General features: G+C 39.4%; 1 protein-coding gene across 1 annotated transcript in view; it reads right to left on the bottom strand.

Annotated features, from left to right (window-relative positions):
- The window catches only part of CNTNAP5 (contactin associated protein family member 5), an 870,373-nt gene that overhangs the window by 38,503 nt on the left and 811,861 nt on the right, over positions 1-20,009 (bottom strand). Inside the window, exons 20-21 of the mRNA XM_031008908.2 lie at positions 19,138-19,268; positions 14,491-14,578 (exon numbers count right to left, since the gene is read on the bottom strand). Coding sequence (XP_030864768.2) covers positions 14,491-14,578; positions 19,138-19,268 — 219 coding nt within the window. The remainder of the gene's footprint in view (positions 1-14,490; positions 14,579-19,137; positions 19,269-20,009) is intronic.

Below are 20,009 nucleotides of genomic sequence, written 5' to 3'. Positions count from 1 at the left end.
CACATGTGCATGCACACAGACATGCATGTACAGATATTCAAATACACATATACATAGAAATATGCACATATAGGTACACACATGTACATGCACACAGACATACATGACAGATATGCACATACACATATACACACAGAGCGGAACATGCATGCACACGTGTACACATGTGCACGTGCATGGGCATGTATGTACATGTATTCACAGACACTATACAGAAGGAAACATACGTGTATATGTACATTTGCAAGCATAGACATACATTTACACACACACATATACATGTGCCTGTACACACAAGAGACATATATATACACAAATATGCAGAAACATAGATATCCAGATATACATATATACAATACAGTTATAGCACACAGTTGCCCACACGTGTTTATGCACATGGACATACATGCATATGCATGTGCATACATGGACGCATGCAAGCATGCACCCATATGCATATACATGCATGTACAAACCCACACACGAATATATGTGTACATGTACCAATATGTGTACACACATGGACAAATGCAAACATACACATATGCGTGCACATACATACCTGTATCAGGATGTACATCACCACACATGGACATACATATACATGCACACACACATAAAAACATTGCTATACCCAGAGTTATAAAAAAGATAATTTAACCTGGAAATTCCATATTAAACTCTGAAAGCTTAGCTTGGTGTCTCTGTGTATAAAAGTTTCACTCATGTTTTGAGAAGCACTCTACCCACACACATGACCAAAGCCCCTATCTCCCACCTCAAGCCAAAGTAACCTCTGAAGCTCCCAATATAAAGTAAGCTCTTGTTAGAATGGGCACATACAGGCTGGGCACAGTGGCTCACACCTGTAATCCCAGCACTTTGGGAGGCTGAGACACGTGGATTGCTTGAGCCCATGAGTTCGAGACCAGCCTGGGCAACATGGCGAAATCCCATCTCTATACAAAATACAAAAATTAGCTGTACTTGGCGGTGTGAGCCTGTCATCCCAGCTACTTGACAGGCTGAGGTGGGAGGACTGCTTAAGCCTGGGAGGCACAGGTTACTGAAATCATGCCACTGCACTGTAGTCTGGGCAAGAGAAGGAGATAGTCTCAAAAAAAAAAAAAAAAAGAGAGAATGGATGATATATATTGATATGGTTAGGCTCCGTCCCCAACCAAACCTCATCTTAAACCGTAGTTCCCATAATCCCCATGTATTTTGGGAGGGAGAGAATTGAATCTTGGAGGTAGTTTCTCCCATCCTGTTCTTGTGATAGTGAGTTAGTTCACATGAGATCTGATCGTTTTATAAGGGGCTTTTTCCCCTTTTGCACTGCATGCCTGCCTCTGTGTAAGATGTGCCTTTGCTCCTCCTTCACCTTCTGCTATGATTGTGAGGCCTCCCCAGCCATGTGGAACTGTGAGTCTTCTAAACCTCTTTTTCTTTATAAATTACCCAATCTCAAGTATATCCTTATTAGCAGTGTGAGAACAGACATACACATATGGAACTTCCTGTTCACAGACCTAAAGCAGCTGATGTGATCTGCATCTGAAATGTGCATATTTGCAGGACTTCCCTCTGATGAAGACAGCATCTCTGCATAAGCTAGACAGAGTGTGTCATCCTTCATAGAGAAGGTCTGGCCTTCCATCCAAAATCAGTAGGGAAACAGGATCTTGGTTACACATAGTTTTACTTCTGATTTCTCCTTTCTCTAGTCTTTTAATGATGCCCTTTGAATACAAGTTCCATGCTTTAAAGATCAATTGTTCTGTAATTACTGCTTGCACACAATTTTGGGTTTCCACCCAGGGAACTGAATATTTAAGGGCATAAACAATCCCACACCCCCCTCCTGTCATCTCAGCACACCTGGTGCTCTATGCTGCACCCCGGCAGAGACTCAGTGAGTGCTGGTCAGTGGGCTGAGTGGTTCATTCTCACTCCTTTCTAACCTCACCTATTCAAACCACAGCATATCCTCAGGGATGTTGGCCCCTGAACTCAGCTGTGGCTAGGCAAAGCATGAAACTCAGTTGTTCATCTGGCATTCAAAGCCCTGGGTCCAGTTCCATTAAATTACTCAAAACCCCTGAACTGAGTGTGGCTTAGACGACAGGCTGTGCTGGCTTTCCTAAGACTGCTTCAGTTTTAGGACCTATAATCCCACATCCCTGGGAATCCCGCAGTCTTGAGTAGACTAGCATGACTGGTCACACTAGTAGGGATCCTAAAATCAGGAATAGGAGTGCAAGCATTTCCCCCTTGAATGGAAAACATGTCTACCACCTGTGATGCATTACTAATCAGAAGAAGTGTATTATGAAACACATAGAAGCATAGACAGAGCACAAAGGCCCATGTTTCAAAGTGGGAGTGATAAGAATATTGACGACAAAATGTTCCTGCCTTCAAGGACCACACTTTTCCCAAGGAAGCAGCTACACACACAGATAAGAAATACAAGTCAGGCAATCGTAAAAAATTCAAGGCTGGGAGAGATCTGTCCCATGCAGCTGTGGACTACTGTGGACATCGCCACAGTGAAGGCCCCCAACTGGACTCTCCCCACAGCAATCCAATCCACTTCTCTTCCCCCTGTTCTTGATGACAGGGATTTCTCAAATCCAGAAGCAGCTGAGCAGGACTGGAGAGCTGGCTCAAAGAAGAGGGTAAGGTATCAGCTTTATAATCCATTGTAACTTATGCCCCAAGTCAGTAAACTCGGGCTCAGGCCAGACCAGAACGAATTTATTTCCCTCTGTAATGACTGGAAAAAGCTGCTGTAATTTCCTTTCCTCTTGTCCTCTCCATTCCTTCCCTGGGTACTCTGCCACCCACCTACCCAGTGAATTACCCAAATCTTCCAATTCTTATTTTACAAACTGCACCTGCACCTGCTCCCCTGTTCCATTGCTATCTCTTTCATATCCAAAGGTTAGGCATTCGCATAGCCTGCACACCAGTCTTTCTTTCCTCTATCTTGCTTGTTACTAACAAGAGAGGCTGATAACAGCAGCTCTGACCATGAGAGTTCCTTTCCATGCTCTCTCCCCTCTACACAATAGATTCTGAATGCCTTTGCAGAGCACTGGATGTCCTCTGTAATATTCTCCCAATGGACTGTTCTTGTTTCCCTTGTCTCCCTCTACTCTGCTGCATGTATGAAACCCTCTCAGATGGCCTATTTACTGTTTCTATCCTACTATCTTTGTTTTCCTACAGTCTTACCTGGTTCACACCATTCCTCCTTCCTGGAATGTACTCCATCTATTGAGGTCAAACCTGTGCTTCAGGACTAAAGTCAAGGTGATCTTCCACACAATAACATTCTGGGTCATCTCAGCTAGAAATGATCTCTTCTTTTTATGAATATTAAGCACACTCCATCTGTAAAGCACTTATCAAAACTATTTATATCCTAATTAAATAAATGTCTTATCCTCACAGATACTTGCTTTATCACTTTGGGAACAAAGATCCATAGGCTTTACTTCTTTAAAGTTTTCATATTTTCTTTTATTATATCACCTTCTATATAATAGGTATTCAATAATGCGTTCAATGAATTATCTACAAACAATGTTAGGGAGCAATTTACTGATTCCAAATATTTATATAATGTTTATCTTTTATGGGAGGCATGCTCTGTGCAAGGCTTATATTCTATGGAATCATTTTGAAGAAAAAGGTAAGAAAATAAGTGAGAAAGATAAGGCATATATTCAAGTCATATATGATTGATTAGAGTTGATTAGAGTAGGCAGCAGTTGATTTTAACGGAATTAACTAAAACTAGAATTTCCTAGGTAGAATGATTTACTTATTTATTTTCCTCACTAAGAAGCAGGCCATGTGATTCTTTATCAAGAAAAAGGCAGAGAACTTCAGAATATTAACCACAAGACCCTAGCTCTGACACTGATCACTGGCAATGATAATTGTGCAAGTGTAAAGGAAAAATCCACAGATTCAGGTCAAATCATTCTTAGAAATGGATAAATGGCATATACAATCATTCCTAAGTGACAGTGAGCTTTACGTTATGTTAATCTGTTTTAAAACTCAATTTATTATCATTAATGGCATCCTGCAAAAATAAAATCTTGGTAGACTAAATGAGTAACCAGTGGCCACACAACACTCCTCGAGCCTCAATTCCCTCTCCTTCCTTGTGGGAAAGCAACCTAGAATTCTAATCTGTGTTTGTTCCACTTGTTTCTTTCAGCTTCTGGCCAATACAGTGCTTCCATTCTCACCAAGCTTCAGAGGGGTCCCTACAAGGCCGCTGCAGGGAGTTCATTACTCTTAGCTTGGATCCTTTTTACTTCATTACCTTGTCAACATTGACATTTATAACACTGGCCCAGATTCCCCAGGCAAAGGGCAAACAAATCAATAGCAGAGCCATCGGCAAGGAAGAGGGATATCAGGCAAAGAAAATCAATAGACAGCATGGTTGTATGATCTTATTAACAGTAGCTGCTGTTTTCAAATACCACTAAGCTCCAGACACTTCACAGGCATTATCTCATATCTTCAAAACAAATAAATAAAGCAAGTATTACTACTCCTACTTTACAGATGAGGAAACCAAGGCTCAGAGAGGTGATGTTGGTCATGACAGAGCTAAGAAGCAACCTTTCTATGGTTTGAGCTCAGCACTGTCTGACTCCCAACCCATTCATTTCCCATCTCACTACCACACACATTCGTGAGAAAAATACATTGTAAGAGGAAGCTGGAGATACTCATCCAAGTCTGGGAGGCAGCTAGCTGCACAACACTGGGCCCAGTCATGGGTAGTGTGATAACCTTTCAGGTAACCACAGTTCTAATATTTATACATTATACATATACGTGTGTGCATGTGTGTGCCTGTGTGTGTTTTCCTTCAACATACATTATAGAACATGTAATATGTGTCTGCCAATACAGTAGCAGGGAAGATAAAACCGTAAATGAGGCTGGGGTCCTGTCTTTGGAACCTCATGACTACCCCATGCTGAGAAGTGGAGAGGGACAGTGGAAATGTCTGGGGTCTTTAAGCATCGGACTGGATTTGATGATTTTAAGCTTGACTGACTCACAAAGTATAACATGATTATAACCCATCAGAGGCAGCTTGACTCCTGAGAAAATAAGTTTAAATAATTTCAGGTGGGTTTTGGCCTAGTTAACTCTTTTCAGATGATTTTATCAAAAGTATTATTGGCCAGGTGCGGTGGCTCATGCCTGTAATCCCAGCACTTTGGGAGGCCGAGATGGGCAGATTACTGGAGGTCAGGAGTTTGAGATCAGCCTGGCCAACATGGTGAAACCCCATCTCTACTAAAAATACAAAAATTAGCCGGGCAAGGTGGCACACACCTGTAATCCCAGCTACTTGGGAGGCTGGGACAGGAGAATAGCTTGAACTCAGGAGGCAGAGGTTGCAGTGAGTGGAGATTGCACCTGGGTGACAGAGTGAGACTCCATCTCCAAAAAAAAAAAAAAAAAAAACAACAAATAAAATAAAAAAGTAAATATTGTCCACACCACCACCTCCACTGTTTACCAATCATCAATTAAAGTCATGTTAACACCTTGCCTTATCCATTCATTCCCCTAGAGTGGGAAAGAAGAGTAAAATTTAAGCTTTGTTACATAAAGACTAGGATACCTTTAGCTGGAAGGCAATTAGAGTCCAAAAGGGAAAATGCTAGGTTGGATGAAGTGGCTTCTTATATTATTATTATACTGGTGTTACAAACCTTACTGAGCTGTTATTAAATGGCAGGCATCATCCTAGGTATATCATTTGCATTACCACCAGATTTTCAGAATTATAATTGTTATAATAACATATACCTGTGTTTTAATTGAGACGACTGAAGTTTGGAATATTTAGTAATTTGTCCAGGTCACATTAGTCAGCGGTGAAGTCGTAATTTGAACCCAGAGCTGATTCCAAAGCCTGACTTACAAGAAATGTGCCATCCTCTCTCCATGATTAAAGACTCCCTCACTCTACCTCTACTTTTAAGCCCATTAAGTCTAAAAAGACAAACTTTTGATGCAGAGCTCCTCAGCAGAAAAATGAACTGTGCATTGTGTGAAATTTTCATATCATTCCTTAAAAACCAAACTGTGGCAGGATTTATTAGGAGTTTGGAATCCAGACACTTACTGGTTATATGATATTGAGAAAGTCACTGAACCTCTGTGAATCAATTTTCTCATCTATAAAAATAGAAATAAGAATGGTACTTATCTCCCTGGGTAATGACCAGGGGAAAAATAAATTAACATAAGGAACGAGTTTAGACTTAGCATACAGAAAGATATCATCAAATAATAATACTAACAGTAACTACTAGTTTTATGATACTATTGGTATTAGCATGCGGTAAATATTATACCATTTTTAGTACTATTATTTTGTAACAGTGAAGAAAATCTAATATTTAGCATAGCCTACACGGGATACTTCAAAACCTTGAAAAACTTTAATACTACCAACAGATCCCACCCAAATAACTTTCCTTTGAAAGAATTAATTTTTAAGATAAGCAGGATCTTTAGAACAAGGACAGTTTTTTTGCCGTTATATTTGTTTGTTTCACACATTGTGTGGCCATAGTAATGCTCAATAGTTTTTGCTTGAGAACGAATTTGAAGTTTATATCAATGAGAGTCATGTCATGTGACTTCTGGGCCACCACACAAAACATCCTTCACTATCACAGTCAGGCAAAGATGTGTAATGTCTGGCAAATCCTTGAAGGCCACCCCTCTTGGAAGGAGATTACTAACAGCTCCTCCCAGCTGAAGACAGTCTGCATTTAGAAACAACATATCATTGATATTTTTACTTCATTCATTTTTTAGTTACTAGTATAGACAGAGCAGGCAAGTGACGATATAAAATGAGTAACTCAAGGGCATGCTATTCATAGAGTGGTTTCACTCTTAGAAAAAACAGACAACTTTTACAGAGCAGCGCAGAGCATGGAGCACGCTGGCACTGCTATCATGAGGTGATTCATTTAACACACAGAAATAAAATTGCATCTTAAATCAGAAGATAACACACATTCCTGTTGCATGAGGAGAAACTAAATCATCTACTGAATTTCTCTGTGGGGAAAAAAATGTAACTTGTTATTGTTAAAGGAAAAAAATAACAAAAATCCCATCTAACCCAGTTGCAATTCAATGCTGGTTATCTACAAAGTAGAAAATATAAGACATGCGTGTTTGGGAAGTTGGGATGATTATTGACATCTGATATTGACATGCGTGTTTGGGAAGTTGGGATGATTATTGACATCTGATATTTCAGGATGCTCTAAAACACACCATTTATTTCATGATGCAGAAGGTCAAATTAGATTAAGGAATCTAAAATACTGTATTACCCAAACAGACAGTATCATTAAAAATTATCTGGACAAAATATAAAGCAATTACACACAATGTGAGGATTTGAGTCTGAAAAAGGCTGTGGTTTGGACATTTAGTATTTACTAAAGAACTATGTATGACCATAAGCAAAATGAAATATAATTTGAGAAGCCTATGCATTTGAAATGAAATAATCTTTTAGAGGAGTCACTTTGGAAGCTATAAACTTGTTCTAAAGAAGATTACATGCATTTATTTATTAAAAGAGCATAGCTCAACTATTATTTTTCCTACCACAACATATTTGAACTGTTGATGCACACCGGCACAATCCTTTCCCCAAATGAGCCACAATTCCTAGCCCATGGCTACAACTGCACCCTCTTCTCTCCTCTTAAAAGAGGGAGAGCAAAATGCAAAAGAGAAAAAGAGGTGGCATTACTAGATCATTGTTGATTTTTCTCTTTCTCTGGTAAGAACAGCTCAACTTGCTTCTGAGAAGTAGCCTTTCCCTGTTATCAACCCATGCAATTAACGCTGAACTATCTCCACTCTCTTCACAGCCATAGCTGGGTGAATAATTTGGCCATGGCCATGCAGTAGATCCCAATCACCTGAACACTGCCATGGTCTGGGATTGGTCCTTGAAAACTCAATCCCATGACTTAACATAAGGAAAGTTTTCTGGAACTTTAAAAGTGGGAGGTTTTCTTTCCACATGGAATGTTGAACTGCTGCTACTTAAACCTGGAGTTGATGATTTCACCTTCATTACCACTGAAATCTTGCCTGCAAATGAAGCACCTCCAAGAGGTAAGCAGTCAAATGTGGAGTGAGAAACAGATAGACTGGAAAAACCCGAATCATAATATTTGAGATTCTGAAGCCAGCTATACCTGAAGCAGATCTTACACCTTGAAACTTCTATTTTCACCAACTATTATTTTCTCTTTTGTTATTATTGTTGAAGCTGGTATGAGTTTGATACACCCTTGAAACAGTGCTAATTGATAATGAGTCACACTAGATTCTGTATGAGTCACCATGCTTCAGAATTGCTCTTTTGGAGCACAGTTGAGCACCTCCCTGGAAGTTACACTTACAGTCACCTTGACAGACACATTAACAAAAAAGAAAACAGAAAAAAAAAAACCCTCACGGTTCTCTTTTATGTTTCTACAACCTTGAAAATAAAGAAAAAAATAAGCCAACATTTCTTGAGTATATGCTAAATACCAAGTAATTTGCATATAAAGCTTCAAGAAATACTTACACAGCTCTGTGAATTAATTAAATGAATTAAGTATTACTATCCTCATTTTACCAATAAGCAACCATAAACAGGTTAGATAAATTCACCAAGGTCACACAATGGTTAACTACATGAGAGATGCAAACATGGGTCAATTTGTCTCCAAAAAGCTGAGCATCTTCCACTGTAGAATTTTGCTTCCTAGTTTAGCATTGACTCCCAGATTTGAATCATAAGAAGGCTCTGCGTCCAAAATCAAAAAGGAATTAGAGTACAGTCTTCCAAAGTGAGCATTTTGAAGTACACACCTTTTATTTATATGCATAAATTCTTCTGTGCTTTCTATAAATGGCAGCCATAATTCAACCTCTGCAAGATGCTTGTAAAGTGATTTTATGTGAAAGCATTCAGGGTATTCATTCAATGATACTGTAATGTTGGACAAGACACAGTAGGCTCAAAGTTTAAACCTGAGGGATTGGGGAGAATTAAAGAACCCTGTTCTGTAGATACAATCAGAACTCATTTTAACATGTCAAAATCATGTGTAAGTGCTCACAGATAGCTCTGCAATTTACAGATTAGCTGTAAATTTTATGTATCTTGAGAAGAAATTCTTTCAATTTCTGTATTTTTTTGAGGCAAGTAAATATTGAAATCTAGATGGGCAAACAGCAATTGGAGCAGAAGAATAATGCCTCTGTCAGGTGTGAGCTTAGGCCTATCAAACTGGCAAGTAGGAGATTAACAAACGTTGGCTGCATAAAAAAATAATGCTATCAGCATGCCATGAGTGCAAATTCCATTTTAATGTCTCTTCAGAATTTGGTAGCAATAGTTTAAAGGCAGTACTATAATTCTTTTCCACCTAAACTTTAACCTGTTTCCATATGTTTAAAAAGTAGCTACTTCTTAATTCTGCATATTGGCAAGAAGTCTTCTCTAAGAAGAGACAATAATAATAACTGAATTCTTAATTTCACCAAACAATAGTAGTTTTTGTTTTGAAATCAAATTTTCTTGATATATTTTAGAAGAGTAAAGAAGGGGACAACAGGATCAGAAAAAAAATAAATTAAAAACAAAAAAGGCAGAGTTTCTTTCAGAAGTTTCAAGTTTTTTCAATTCCTATGTCTGCCTGGCTGTCTAAGCTCTTGTGACAGGGCCAAGTTAAACAAAGACTTAGAAATAACAGTGATAAAGCACACTATGTTTGAATCTGAGGCATACACATCTATACTTTCAAATGAAATAAGCAAGTTTCCAGAAACATTATCTCTTCCAAATGGATTACTTCCCTAAATATGTGCTCTCTCTCTCTTTTAATGTTATTTTTCTTAAATTCACTGATGCAATAGGCCAGAACCAAGTAATCTCTCTTGAAAGTTAAGAAATGTCAGTAAACCAAAGAATAAACCTTGCAATATCCCGTAACTTGATGGATTTGAGCATCAACATTCTCAGAGAACCAACAGCGAAGTTTTAACGTACACAATTATATCTGCTATTTTTCATGGGCCAGTATCTACATCATGGGGACCTTCAGGAAATAAACAAATAAACAAACAAACAAAAAACTGCTTTATTTATAACAGTATCTGTAGCACCGTGGCTAGAGTATGTACTAAACATAGAGTATGTACTAAACCACTGTCCTCTTTAGTAAGGAATTGTTCCTTTCTCAGACAAAAAGAAAATGAACAAACTTGCTTTTGCTTTGCAATGAAATGCTATTGATGGTACTGAAGAAAACTGAGACACTAGATTTACTACGTATGTTTTCTTTTCATATCTACCATGAAAAATGCTTTCTAGTGTTTGATTTACAGTTGGAAATGTCCTACAAAGCAATCTTTTCTAAAATTGTGAAGTTCAGTTGCATTTGTCATTAATTTCACGTAGCCATTTTAATACCATCTCTTCCTGTTTTCTCCATCCCTACTCTACTCCATTTCTGATACATAGGGCTTGGTTTCCTTTTCCAAAGGTCCCCCAGGATTAGCGTCCTTTCTAAATAATAAGCCTGAATGTTCATATTGTCTCCCTTTACCTTCTGCTAGGGAACTTTCATAGACCAGAGTGTTAAGGTTAAGTGTTGGTCAAAATCCTTCCATCTGTTCAACGGCAGTTCAAATGGGAAGGCAGCCCAGTAAGCAGATGTCTCCCATTCTTAGAACAATGAAGACATTTTATTGGGTATTTGATATGGTTTGTATCTGTGTCCTCACTCAAATCTCATGTTGAATTGTAATCCCTAATGTTGGAGGTAGGACCTGGTGGGTGGTGATTGGCTCATGAGGGAGGATTTCTCATGAATGGTTTACTACCATCCTCTTGTTGATGTCCTTGCAATGGTGAGTAAGTTGGTGAGATATAATTGTTTAAAATTGTGTGGCACCTTCCTCCTCGCTCTTCTTCCTGCTCTGACCATGTGACATGCCTGCTCCTCCTTTGTCTCCTGCCATGACTTTAAGATTCTTGAGGCTTTCCAGAAGCTGAGCAGATGCCAGCATCATCCTTCTTATACAGCTTGTAGAACCAGAAGTCAATTAAACATTTTTTCTTTATAAATTACCCAGTCTCAAGTATTTATGGCAATGCCAAAATGGACTAATACAGTATTCCTCCTCAATCTTAACAGTTCTTTTCTACCTGATAATTACAAAGCACCAGAAATAAAATAACAAGTTGTCTGTAGTACCTTGCTTTAAAGTTTCAATTCACCAGCCTTATTGTTGGCTTAGCTAAAAGTGTGAAGGGTCATATGAATGCTATACACAGTGGTAAGATTTAATGAGGATTTTTTTTTTCATTTTTAACAAGAGGATATTATTGGAACTTCCATTACACAGAGCAGGGGCCATGAGAAAGGTCTGGGCTTTGTGGTCCGTAAGCCCACATTTTCCCTCTTTCCCAAGGGTGTTTTAATTTGGTTAATGATATTAATAGTAACAACATTTCCGCTAAGACTTCAACCAGAAGACTGATCTCATTCAGGTATGGAGCTCAAATTTATATTTCTTCTCTGTTCAGAAAACAAAAAAGTGAGAAATTAAAATTGTCCTAAATTGGTAGTACCTCCTGGCACCTGGCAGAAGTTAAAAAAAAAAAATCTTATTTTGAGGAAAGTGTCTTAATTTTTGATCCTTAGAGTTGTCACAAATTAATTGTAATCAATATGAACAAACACACATGCACACACACACACACACACACACACACACACACACACACACACAGCATAAGGAAACAAGCTACCACAGGAAAAATTTAGAAAACAGCTAGTAACAGACTGGGACCCTCACAGACTTCAGATGTTGGAATTATCAGAGACAAAATGTTTAATAACTATTAATGAAATGCCTAAATACATAAAAAGATGGAAACAAACAAAAGAACAGAGACAACAAATTATCTTTATTAATAGCCATGCTTCAAAAACAACAAAATACTATTTTTAGAAATGAAAGATAAAATCAATAAGAAATGATTCATTGAACGGGATTAGGCCTAAATAAGGAGAGGACTAGTGAATGTGATGCTAAAGCCAAATGAATTGCCCAGAATGCAAGATGTTAGATCAAAGAATGAAAGCTATAAAAAGAGGGTAAGAAATATGATGATAGAATTAGCAAGTCTAAGTTCATATAATTTAGATCTAAAAGAATTGAGTAGATAGAATAGGAGAAGCAAGATTTGATATGTTGAGAATTTTTAAGAACTGATGAACAGATACCTATGAATAATAAATAGGAACTGGATACATAGATACATATGACATAGTGAAAAGGAGACATAAAAATATCAAGTAAGATACTTTAAAAAGAAATCTACAAGCAGATACCTGATGACAAAACTGCAAAACATCAAAGAAAAAAGGATGACTTTAAATCAACTTGTAGGTGGTAGGCATGGAGGTGGTCAGAGCACCTTCAATAGCAGGACAGATGGACAGCGGACTTCTTGGTAGCAACCGAGGAAGCCAGAAAACAAGAGGACACTGATGTGCCAGTGAGTCTTTGAAACTGGCTCTTCAGTAGGAAGAGGTAGGGAAAGTCCTGGCTTTTAGCATTTCTGATATCCACAGTGTAAACCCTCCTACTACGGCTGATTTCAAGCTGGCATCCTGCCACCACTGAAGGATGCAGAGTTGGGGAGAGACATGTATACCTGGCTCTTAAAGGCCAGTGCCACTGGCTCCATCACACCTCTGACTGATTTCTCAGTATCTGAGAGAAAATATTCTTCAATATTGCATTGAAGATCTAGCAAAATTATCTTCCAAGATTAAAGGTAAAATAAAAACTTTTGTTCAGGAAAAAAAATATACATATATATGTATATGTATGTATAATGAAGGGAACCTTAAACAGAAAATAATTCAAAATAATTTAGTTAAAAAGAAGGAAATAAAGCCTGGCAGAAGATAGAAAAGTCTGATATAAAGGAAGAAATGAGGAATGTATAAACTAGTGTCTATATTAATAAATCAAAAATAAGCAGTATCTAAAAAATATAAAAATGATTATTATTAGGACGGTGAATGGAATCAGAGATAAACTCAATCAGGGATCAGTGTTGATTGGTTCTTCCAACTGCTATTTGGGGAACTAAAATGGACATTTTTTTGACCCTACTGCAGCTAGGTTTCTGGATCAACATTACATCTGGAAATTATAAACCCTTTATGAAGCTTGAGGGCTGTAGCAAGAATCATTTTTATGCCTTTTCAGCTCTTTCTACTGGCAAGCAAAAGCAGGGGCCCGTGATGCCTTTTCCACAGCCATTTTTCAGATACCTCCTCCTTCTACCTGTGAATTTGCATACAGTATGGGGCACGAGGAAGTCATTCCAAAAGACCCCAAAAAGAACCCACACTGTAAGTACTACAACAATTTTGTAAGCAACTAACTTACGTGTTAAATGTATTTCTGCTTACCATGCATTGAGTTATTAATGTTTTCTGCATTGTACTGTGATAGAGAGAGAGTCAGAAAGAATATGATAGAATCACAGGAAAAGCTGGATACATAGGAAATCGGGTAGCAGAAACAAAATCCAACTTTACAAGTAGCCCCACAATGTAGAAGGACCTACATTTGCCATTATAAAAAAAAAATGGATGGACAGTTGGGTATAAAAAATAAAATCTAGCAGTATGTTCTTCACAAGATCACCTACAAAGCTGAAAGAAAAGGAAAAATTGAAAGAAAAAGAGTGAGAAAAGAGGCCAGGCAAACACTAAGTTAAGCGAAATTGTAATAGGCATATTAATAATAGGCAAAATAAATTTAAGCATAAAAAGACATTACTAAAGTTTAAAAAGGTCACTTGTGTGATAAAATGTTCACTTCATCAAGTAGATAAAAAATTTCCATCTTGTATGCATGTAATGAATACTCTCATCATATATAAAGTGAAAATTGACAGAACTTCCAATAGAAAAAAAAAGATTCACTATTATAGTAGGAAATTACAATGCCTTTAAAATTTTTGATGAACTATTGAGTTGCTCAAATCCTTAATGTATGCACTCATACATTTAAGTTAAAATTAAGTAAAACTTAAAAAAAATTTGAAAATTAAGTAAAAATTTAAGTATTCTGCGAAATTATTTTAGTATTTTACCTCTTGCAAATTTTTATAAAGTAGATAGAAATGCACTGCCTATTTCTGCCACAGATACATCTTAGCATTTTCTGAATAAGAAATCTTGGTTTCAGGTCTCAGATATTATGGGAGCAAAAGGCTGCAGACTTGAATCCTTAAACACCCTAATGAAAATTATGCATTCATTTATTTTAATAAAGCCCACTGGAAAGGTATGAACTAGAACAACATACCTGTGACTTTGCCCAAGGTGAGTGACCTTATAACCCTGAACTCTACTTCCGGAGAGAAGTTATAACTGAGTCGAAGTTGCTGGTCCATCTGCAGGAAAACAGAAAACAAAGGCACATCAGCAGAGGTCTGCAGGTAAGAAGCATAAAACGATCCCATCTGGAAATAGCTTGAAAAAATGCATACAGAGAGCAGACCCCCCTCTGAGATTTTCTCTCAGGAGAGATTAGACAGGTCTCGCTAATTTGCCCACAATGCACATAAAATACCCCTTTCTTTTTTTTTTTTTTTTTTTTTTTTGAGATGGAGTCTGGCTCTGTCGCCCAGGCTGGAGTGCAGTGGCGCAATCTCGGCTCACTGCAAGCTCCGCCTCCCGGGTTCACGCCATTCTCCTGCCTCAGCCTCCCAAGTAGCTGGGACTACAGGCGCCCGCCACTACACCCGGCTAATTTTTTTGTATTTTTAGTAGAGACGGGGTTTCACCGTGTTAGCCAGGATGGTCTCGATCTCCTGACCTCGTGATCCGCCCGCCTCGGCCTCCCAAAGTGCTGGGATTACAGGCGTGAGCCACCGCGCCCGGCCCCCTTTCTTTCTTCTTTGTGAAATAAGGGTTTTCACACAAGTCTTCTCCCTGGTAAATTGTATACAGCGTTTTACAGGTATTTATCTCCCCACAGAGATTTTCTCACCAAATTCTTTGCTGCAAACAAGGAAACAAATGAAACCTGCTCAGGAACTTGCTGTGCAAGATTAACATTAATAGGAAGCAGGAACTCATTTTCCATTTCTCCCCCTTTCTCTCTGTTTGTCCTTAGGGCCACCACTGTCCCCATTGTCCCGTAATTCTGACCTGGTCTCATTTAGTTGTGGGCAGAGAGCTTTTCCTGGGCAAGGATTGCAGTTTGACAAAACATGTGGTCCTGGGGAGGAGAGGGTAGCTGAACAGTTAGTTGCAACCAACATGGACGATTGATAATCCCATCTTGCAGGGGTGAGCAAAAGCCAACACTGGGACTTTAGTAGGACTTTATTTCTATGACCATCCTTTAGAGATCCCTCCTTACCTCACCCATTGCTAATTCTAGCTCCATTTGTTCAGTCCCCTTCCCATTCCTAGGCAGCCCTCCCCATTCATTCTCACTTTTTCAGGCTAGCCATATCCTACTGGTTTCTTCCAGGCTCTACTCTGACTATGCATATGGTGCTATTCCAGGAAAGAGTCCTCATTATTTTACAGTTCACCTGTAAGAAGAGGAGACTAAGATCCCACTGGCCATGTGCCTGACTTTGCACAGCTTGAGTGCAATCCACCAGGGACTCATACATAGTCCTCCCATCTCCCCTGCCATGACTTTCCTTTGGCACATCTGCTCAGAATGACCCTCCTCTGTTCTCAGGCAACTTACATTCTAGAGGAGGGAGACAGAAAATTTGATAAGTAAATACATTGTATTGGAAGTTAAGTGCTGAGAGAAAAAAATAATGCAGGCAAGAATAAGGGGGGGGGGGTGTAGGGTTGAAGTCAAGGAAATAGGTTGCTCTATTAAATAAGCTGATCAGAGATGGCCTCAATGAGAATGACCTTTTGAATCATTTGAGTCCAGAAGGAAGTACAAGAACTGGACATGAGTATATATAAAGAATAGCATCCTAGGCAAAGCAGTGAGTCCAAGGGCTTTGCAAATAGCAAAGAGGCCAGAGTGGCACAACTAGAGTTCCAGAGGGCATATAATCAGATGAGGTTAGAGAAGCAACCAGAAATGAGCAGGGGTGTCAGATCATGGAGATCCTTATAAGCCACTGGAAGACCTTTGACTTTTTCTCTGTACGAGAAAGGAAATCATTGACAGGGTTTGGACAAAAGAATGCCAGGATCTGACTATTCCTTCACCAGGATCACTCTGACTGCTATGTTGAGGATAGACAGCCAGGGAACCTAAAGAGGAGCAGGGAGATGTCAATCAAAAGGCAACTGTAAACAGTGATAATCCAAGCAAAGGGCAAGGGTGGCTTGGGGAAAGGTAGATGCTGTTGATCCACGAGATGCTGCAGGTAAGAGAAGGAGAGATAAAAGGAGAATACCACAATTTTGAGACTATGAACTTGAAAAATGAAGCTGCCCCTAACTGGGACATGCTTGCAGGGGATGAGGTCATTGTTTCAGGAGAACTTCCTAATAAGTCAATTTTAACTATTTACTTAAATATTCCGATGCCTAACAGATATTCATATAGATATGCCCAGTAGGTAGTTGGTATAAGGTCTGGAATCCAGGGACAGGATTAGTGTTAGATACACATTCAGGATTGATTCATTGGCATGTACATGAAATTTAAAGATGTGAGATAGAATGAGATGAGTATGGAGTGAGTGTAGATCAAAAGCAGAAGCTGGAGTCCTTGGGCATTCTGAGAGTTCCTTGGGGTAGAGTTTTGAGAGATGATGCGAAACCAACAAAAGAGACAAGAGTGAGAAACTAACACAGGCAGAAGGATCAACAGGTGAGAGTTGTATCCTGCAAGCAATAAAGACTTAGGTCAAGTTGCAAGAACAGGAATGAATCCCTATGTCAGTTGCCAATGAGAGGACAAGGAAAGATAACACTGAGACATGACCACTGGATTTTGCCAGGTAAGCACAATGATGCCTTGAGAAGTACAATTTTGCTGCAGTGCAGAGGCAATACCTTTTCGGTATGGGTGTAAGAAAAAGGTAGGGAAAATTTGAAGAACAAGCATATAAACAACATTTCCAAAAATTCGGGCAAGGAAAGGACAAAGAGAATGGAACACTGTAAGAAGTCAGATAAGAGAAAGGTTTCCTCTCTTTACCCAGAGATATGCTGGCTTGTTGGCTTGTTTAGCTATTGTTGTCTGTATATTAGTTCTTAATGCATGTAATAATTATTTGTTTTAGGCTTTGGGGAGCCATTCAGTAGAGCTGGAATAAATGATGAAAGGGAGGGAGGAAGGAGAATGCTAGAGTGATTTTCTTCAGTAGGGTATCAGATCTGGCCCACAGGTAGCAAGGTCAGGCCTTAGCTAGAACCATGAACTATTCAGGAGGGAGAGAGAGTGCAAACACACATGTGGTAGGTAGGTAATGTGCTCTTGAGAATGTGCGGATATTCTCTTCTGAATGTAAGAGTGTAAATTCTTACAAGAAATAAGAAAGCAAAGTCATCTGCTGAGAGTTAAGACAAACTGGCAATTGTTAGCAGTATAAGTAAAGAGGAGAGAGTGTAAAATGCTCAACCAGGAGAACAGGAGAACAGATTTAAAAACATGGAGTGATTGATAGGCAGATGCAAGGGCTTGCTGAGGGTCATGATTTTAAAGGGGATGATCTGGACTCTGTCTATTCTCTGTTGGGCTCTGCCATCATCTGCTGCTGGCCCTTTATATGGAGCCCGCTGAGTTCTCATGGGGTGCCTCCCACACAACATGCTTTCAGACAGCTTTAGCCTGCGCTCACATGGACCCTCTTCCTAAGCACTCTCCTCCTCCCTGTGGCCAACTCCTACTCATCTTCAAGACTCAGCTTACTCCTAACTTCTTCCAGGAAGTAAGTACTGATGCCCAGGTGGGATCAGCACCCTCTTCAGTATCACCTGTGCCTGCTTCCACCACATGCCTTCCCACAGCCTATTATGATTTCCTCTTTGCCCATGCGTCTTCCTCACTTTAATGCAGCCCAGGGGTTGGCAAACCTGAGCAGACATTAGTATCACCTGCTGCTTTCCCCCTTCCATAGCCTCCAATTTAATAGATCTGCTGTGGAACCCAAGAATCTGTGCTTCTTTTTGTTTGTTTGTTTGTTTTTTGAGATGGAGTCACTCTGTCTCCCAGGCTGGAGTGCAGTGGTGGGATCTCTGCTCACTGCAACCTCCGCCTCCCAGTTTCAAGCGATTCTCCTCCCTCAGCTTCCCCAGTAGCTGGGATTATAGGTGCGTGCCACCACACCTGGCTAATTTTTGTATTTTTAGTATTGATGTGGTTTTGCCATGTTGGCCAGGCTGGTCTCGAACTCCTGACCTTGTGATCCACCTGCCTCAGCCTCCCAAAGTGTTGGGATTACAGGCATGAGCCACTGCACCTAGCCAATAATCTGTATTTCTTTATTTCTTTTCATTTTTTTTTTTTTTAATGAAGTCTTGCTCTGTCTCCCAGGCTGGAGTTCAATGGCGTGATTTCTGCTCACTGCAACCTCTGCCTTTCAGGTTTAAGCGATTCTCCTGCCTCAGCCTCCTGAGTACCTGGGACTACAAGTGTGTGCCACCACACCTGGCTAATTTTTGTATTTTTAGTAGAGATGGGGTTTCACTATTTTGGCCAGGCTGGTCTCGAACTCCTGACCTCTTGATCTGCCCGCCTCAGACTCCCAAAGTGCTGGGATTGCAGGTGTGAGCCACCACACTTGGCCCAAGAATCTGCATTTCTAACAGGGTCCCAAGTGATGCTGATACTGGTGGGACATGGGAAGCACATCTTGAGAACCACTATCCTAGTTCTTCCAAGTCTGGGGGCAAGTGTGATTTGTAACTATGTTTCCAGCACTAGGCACTACACTGGCATGGGGTAGAAGCTTAGAAAAGTTTGATAGAGTAGCCAAGGCACATTGGCTGAAGCAGGAGAAAGTAAGGAAGGTACCTGAATGGTAAGCTCTCTTCCCTCTCGGTTAATCTTCAAGTGGTGCATCCTTCTGTTAGCAAAGTTATCTGCATCAATGGTGAATACATGGGTTTCTTCCTTGTTTAGGTGATAGCGAACCTGTAAGCTTCCTTGAAAGAAAAATATTAGAAATTAGAATTTAAAGCTGCACCTATAAAATGCAAAGACATGATCAGATTGTCTTTTAATTGATTATTAGGGCCCCAGGTCTTAATCCTTCCATTATTCAATTTTTAAAAATATATCATGTATATTTATCAGGGTCCCTAAAGAAAATTCTGAAGAGAGCTGCAAAAATAGAAAGAGAGAGAGAGAGAGAGAGAGAGAGAGAGAGAGAGAGAGAGTGCGTGTGTGTGTGGTGTTATCACAAACCAAAATGCCAGTTTAGAAAATAAAACATCTATTTTGTAATTGGATCATGAAACTTTAATAAGGTAGAGTTAAGATCTTTTCTACTTTCTCTTCAATTCCTACCACTTCCTATAACTCTCTTTCTTCCTAATTGCTGTCTCCCTTTTATATCTAAGGACTGGAAAGAGAACTCAGTCCTGTTATCACCCGTTGATATATAATGCCCATGATGGGAATGTGGCCAGATTAGGGCACAGTGCCTCACTTTAACCCTTTAGGGCCCATTAACCCTTTTAACCCTTTACAGCCCACTGGAACATTCAAATTTTATTAGGACTGCGTTTTTCAAACAGCTGTTAGCTATTCCTTGTTGGTTAGGAAATCAATTTACTGGGTCTCAGTCAGCATTTCTTATAAAATGAAACAGAATTTAGATATATGAGACTCCCAGGAGACATATTAAAAATAGAAGTGTATCAATTGTGTGTGTGTGTGTGTGT

Source organism: Gorilla gorilla, chromosome 11 (genome assembly GCF_029281585.2).
Source record: "Gorilla gorilla gorilla isolate KB3781 chromosome 11, NHGRI_mGorGor1-v2.1_pri, whole genome shotgun sequence".
In the NCBI taxonomy this organism is placed as follows: domain Eukaryota; kingdom Metazoa; phylum Chordata; class Mammalia; order Primates; family Hominidae; genus Gorilla; species Gorilla gorilla.
Note: the sequence above shows the minus strand (reverse complement) of the source record. Positions and strands in the feature narration are given on the sequence as shown.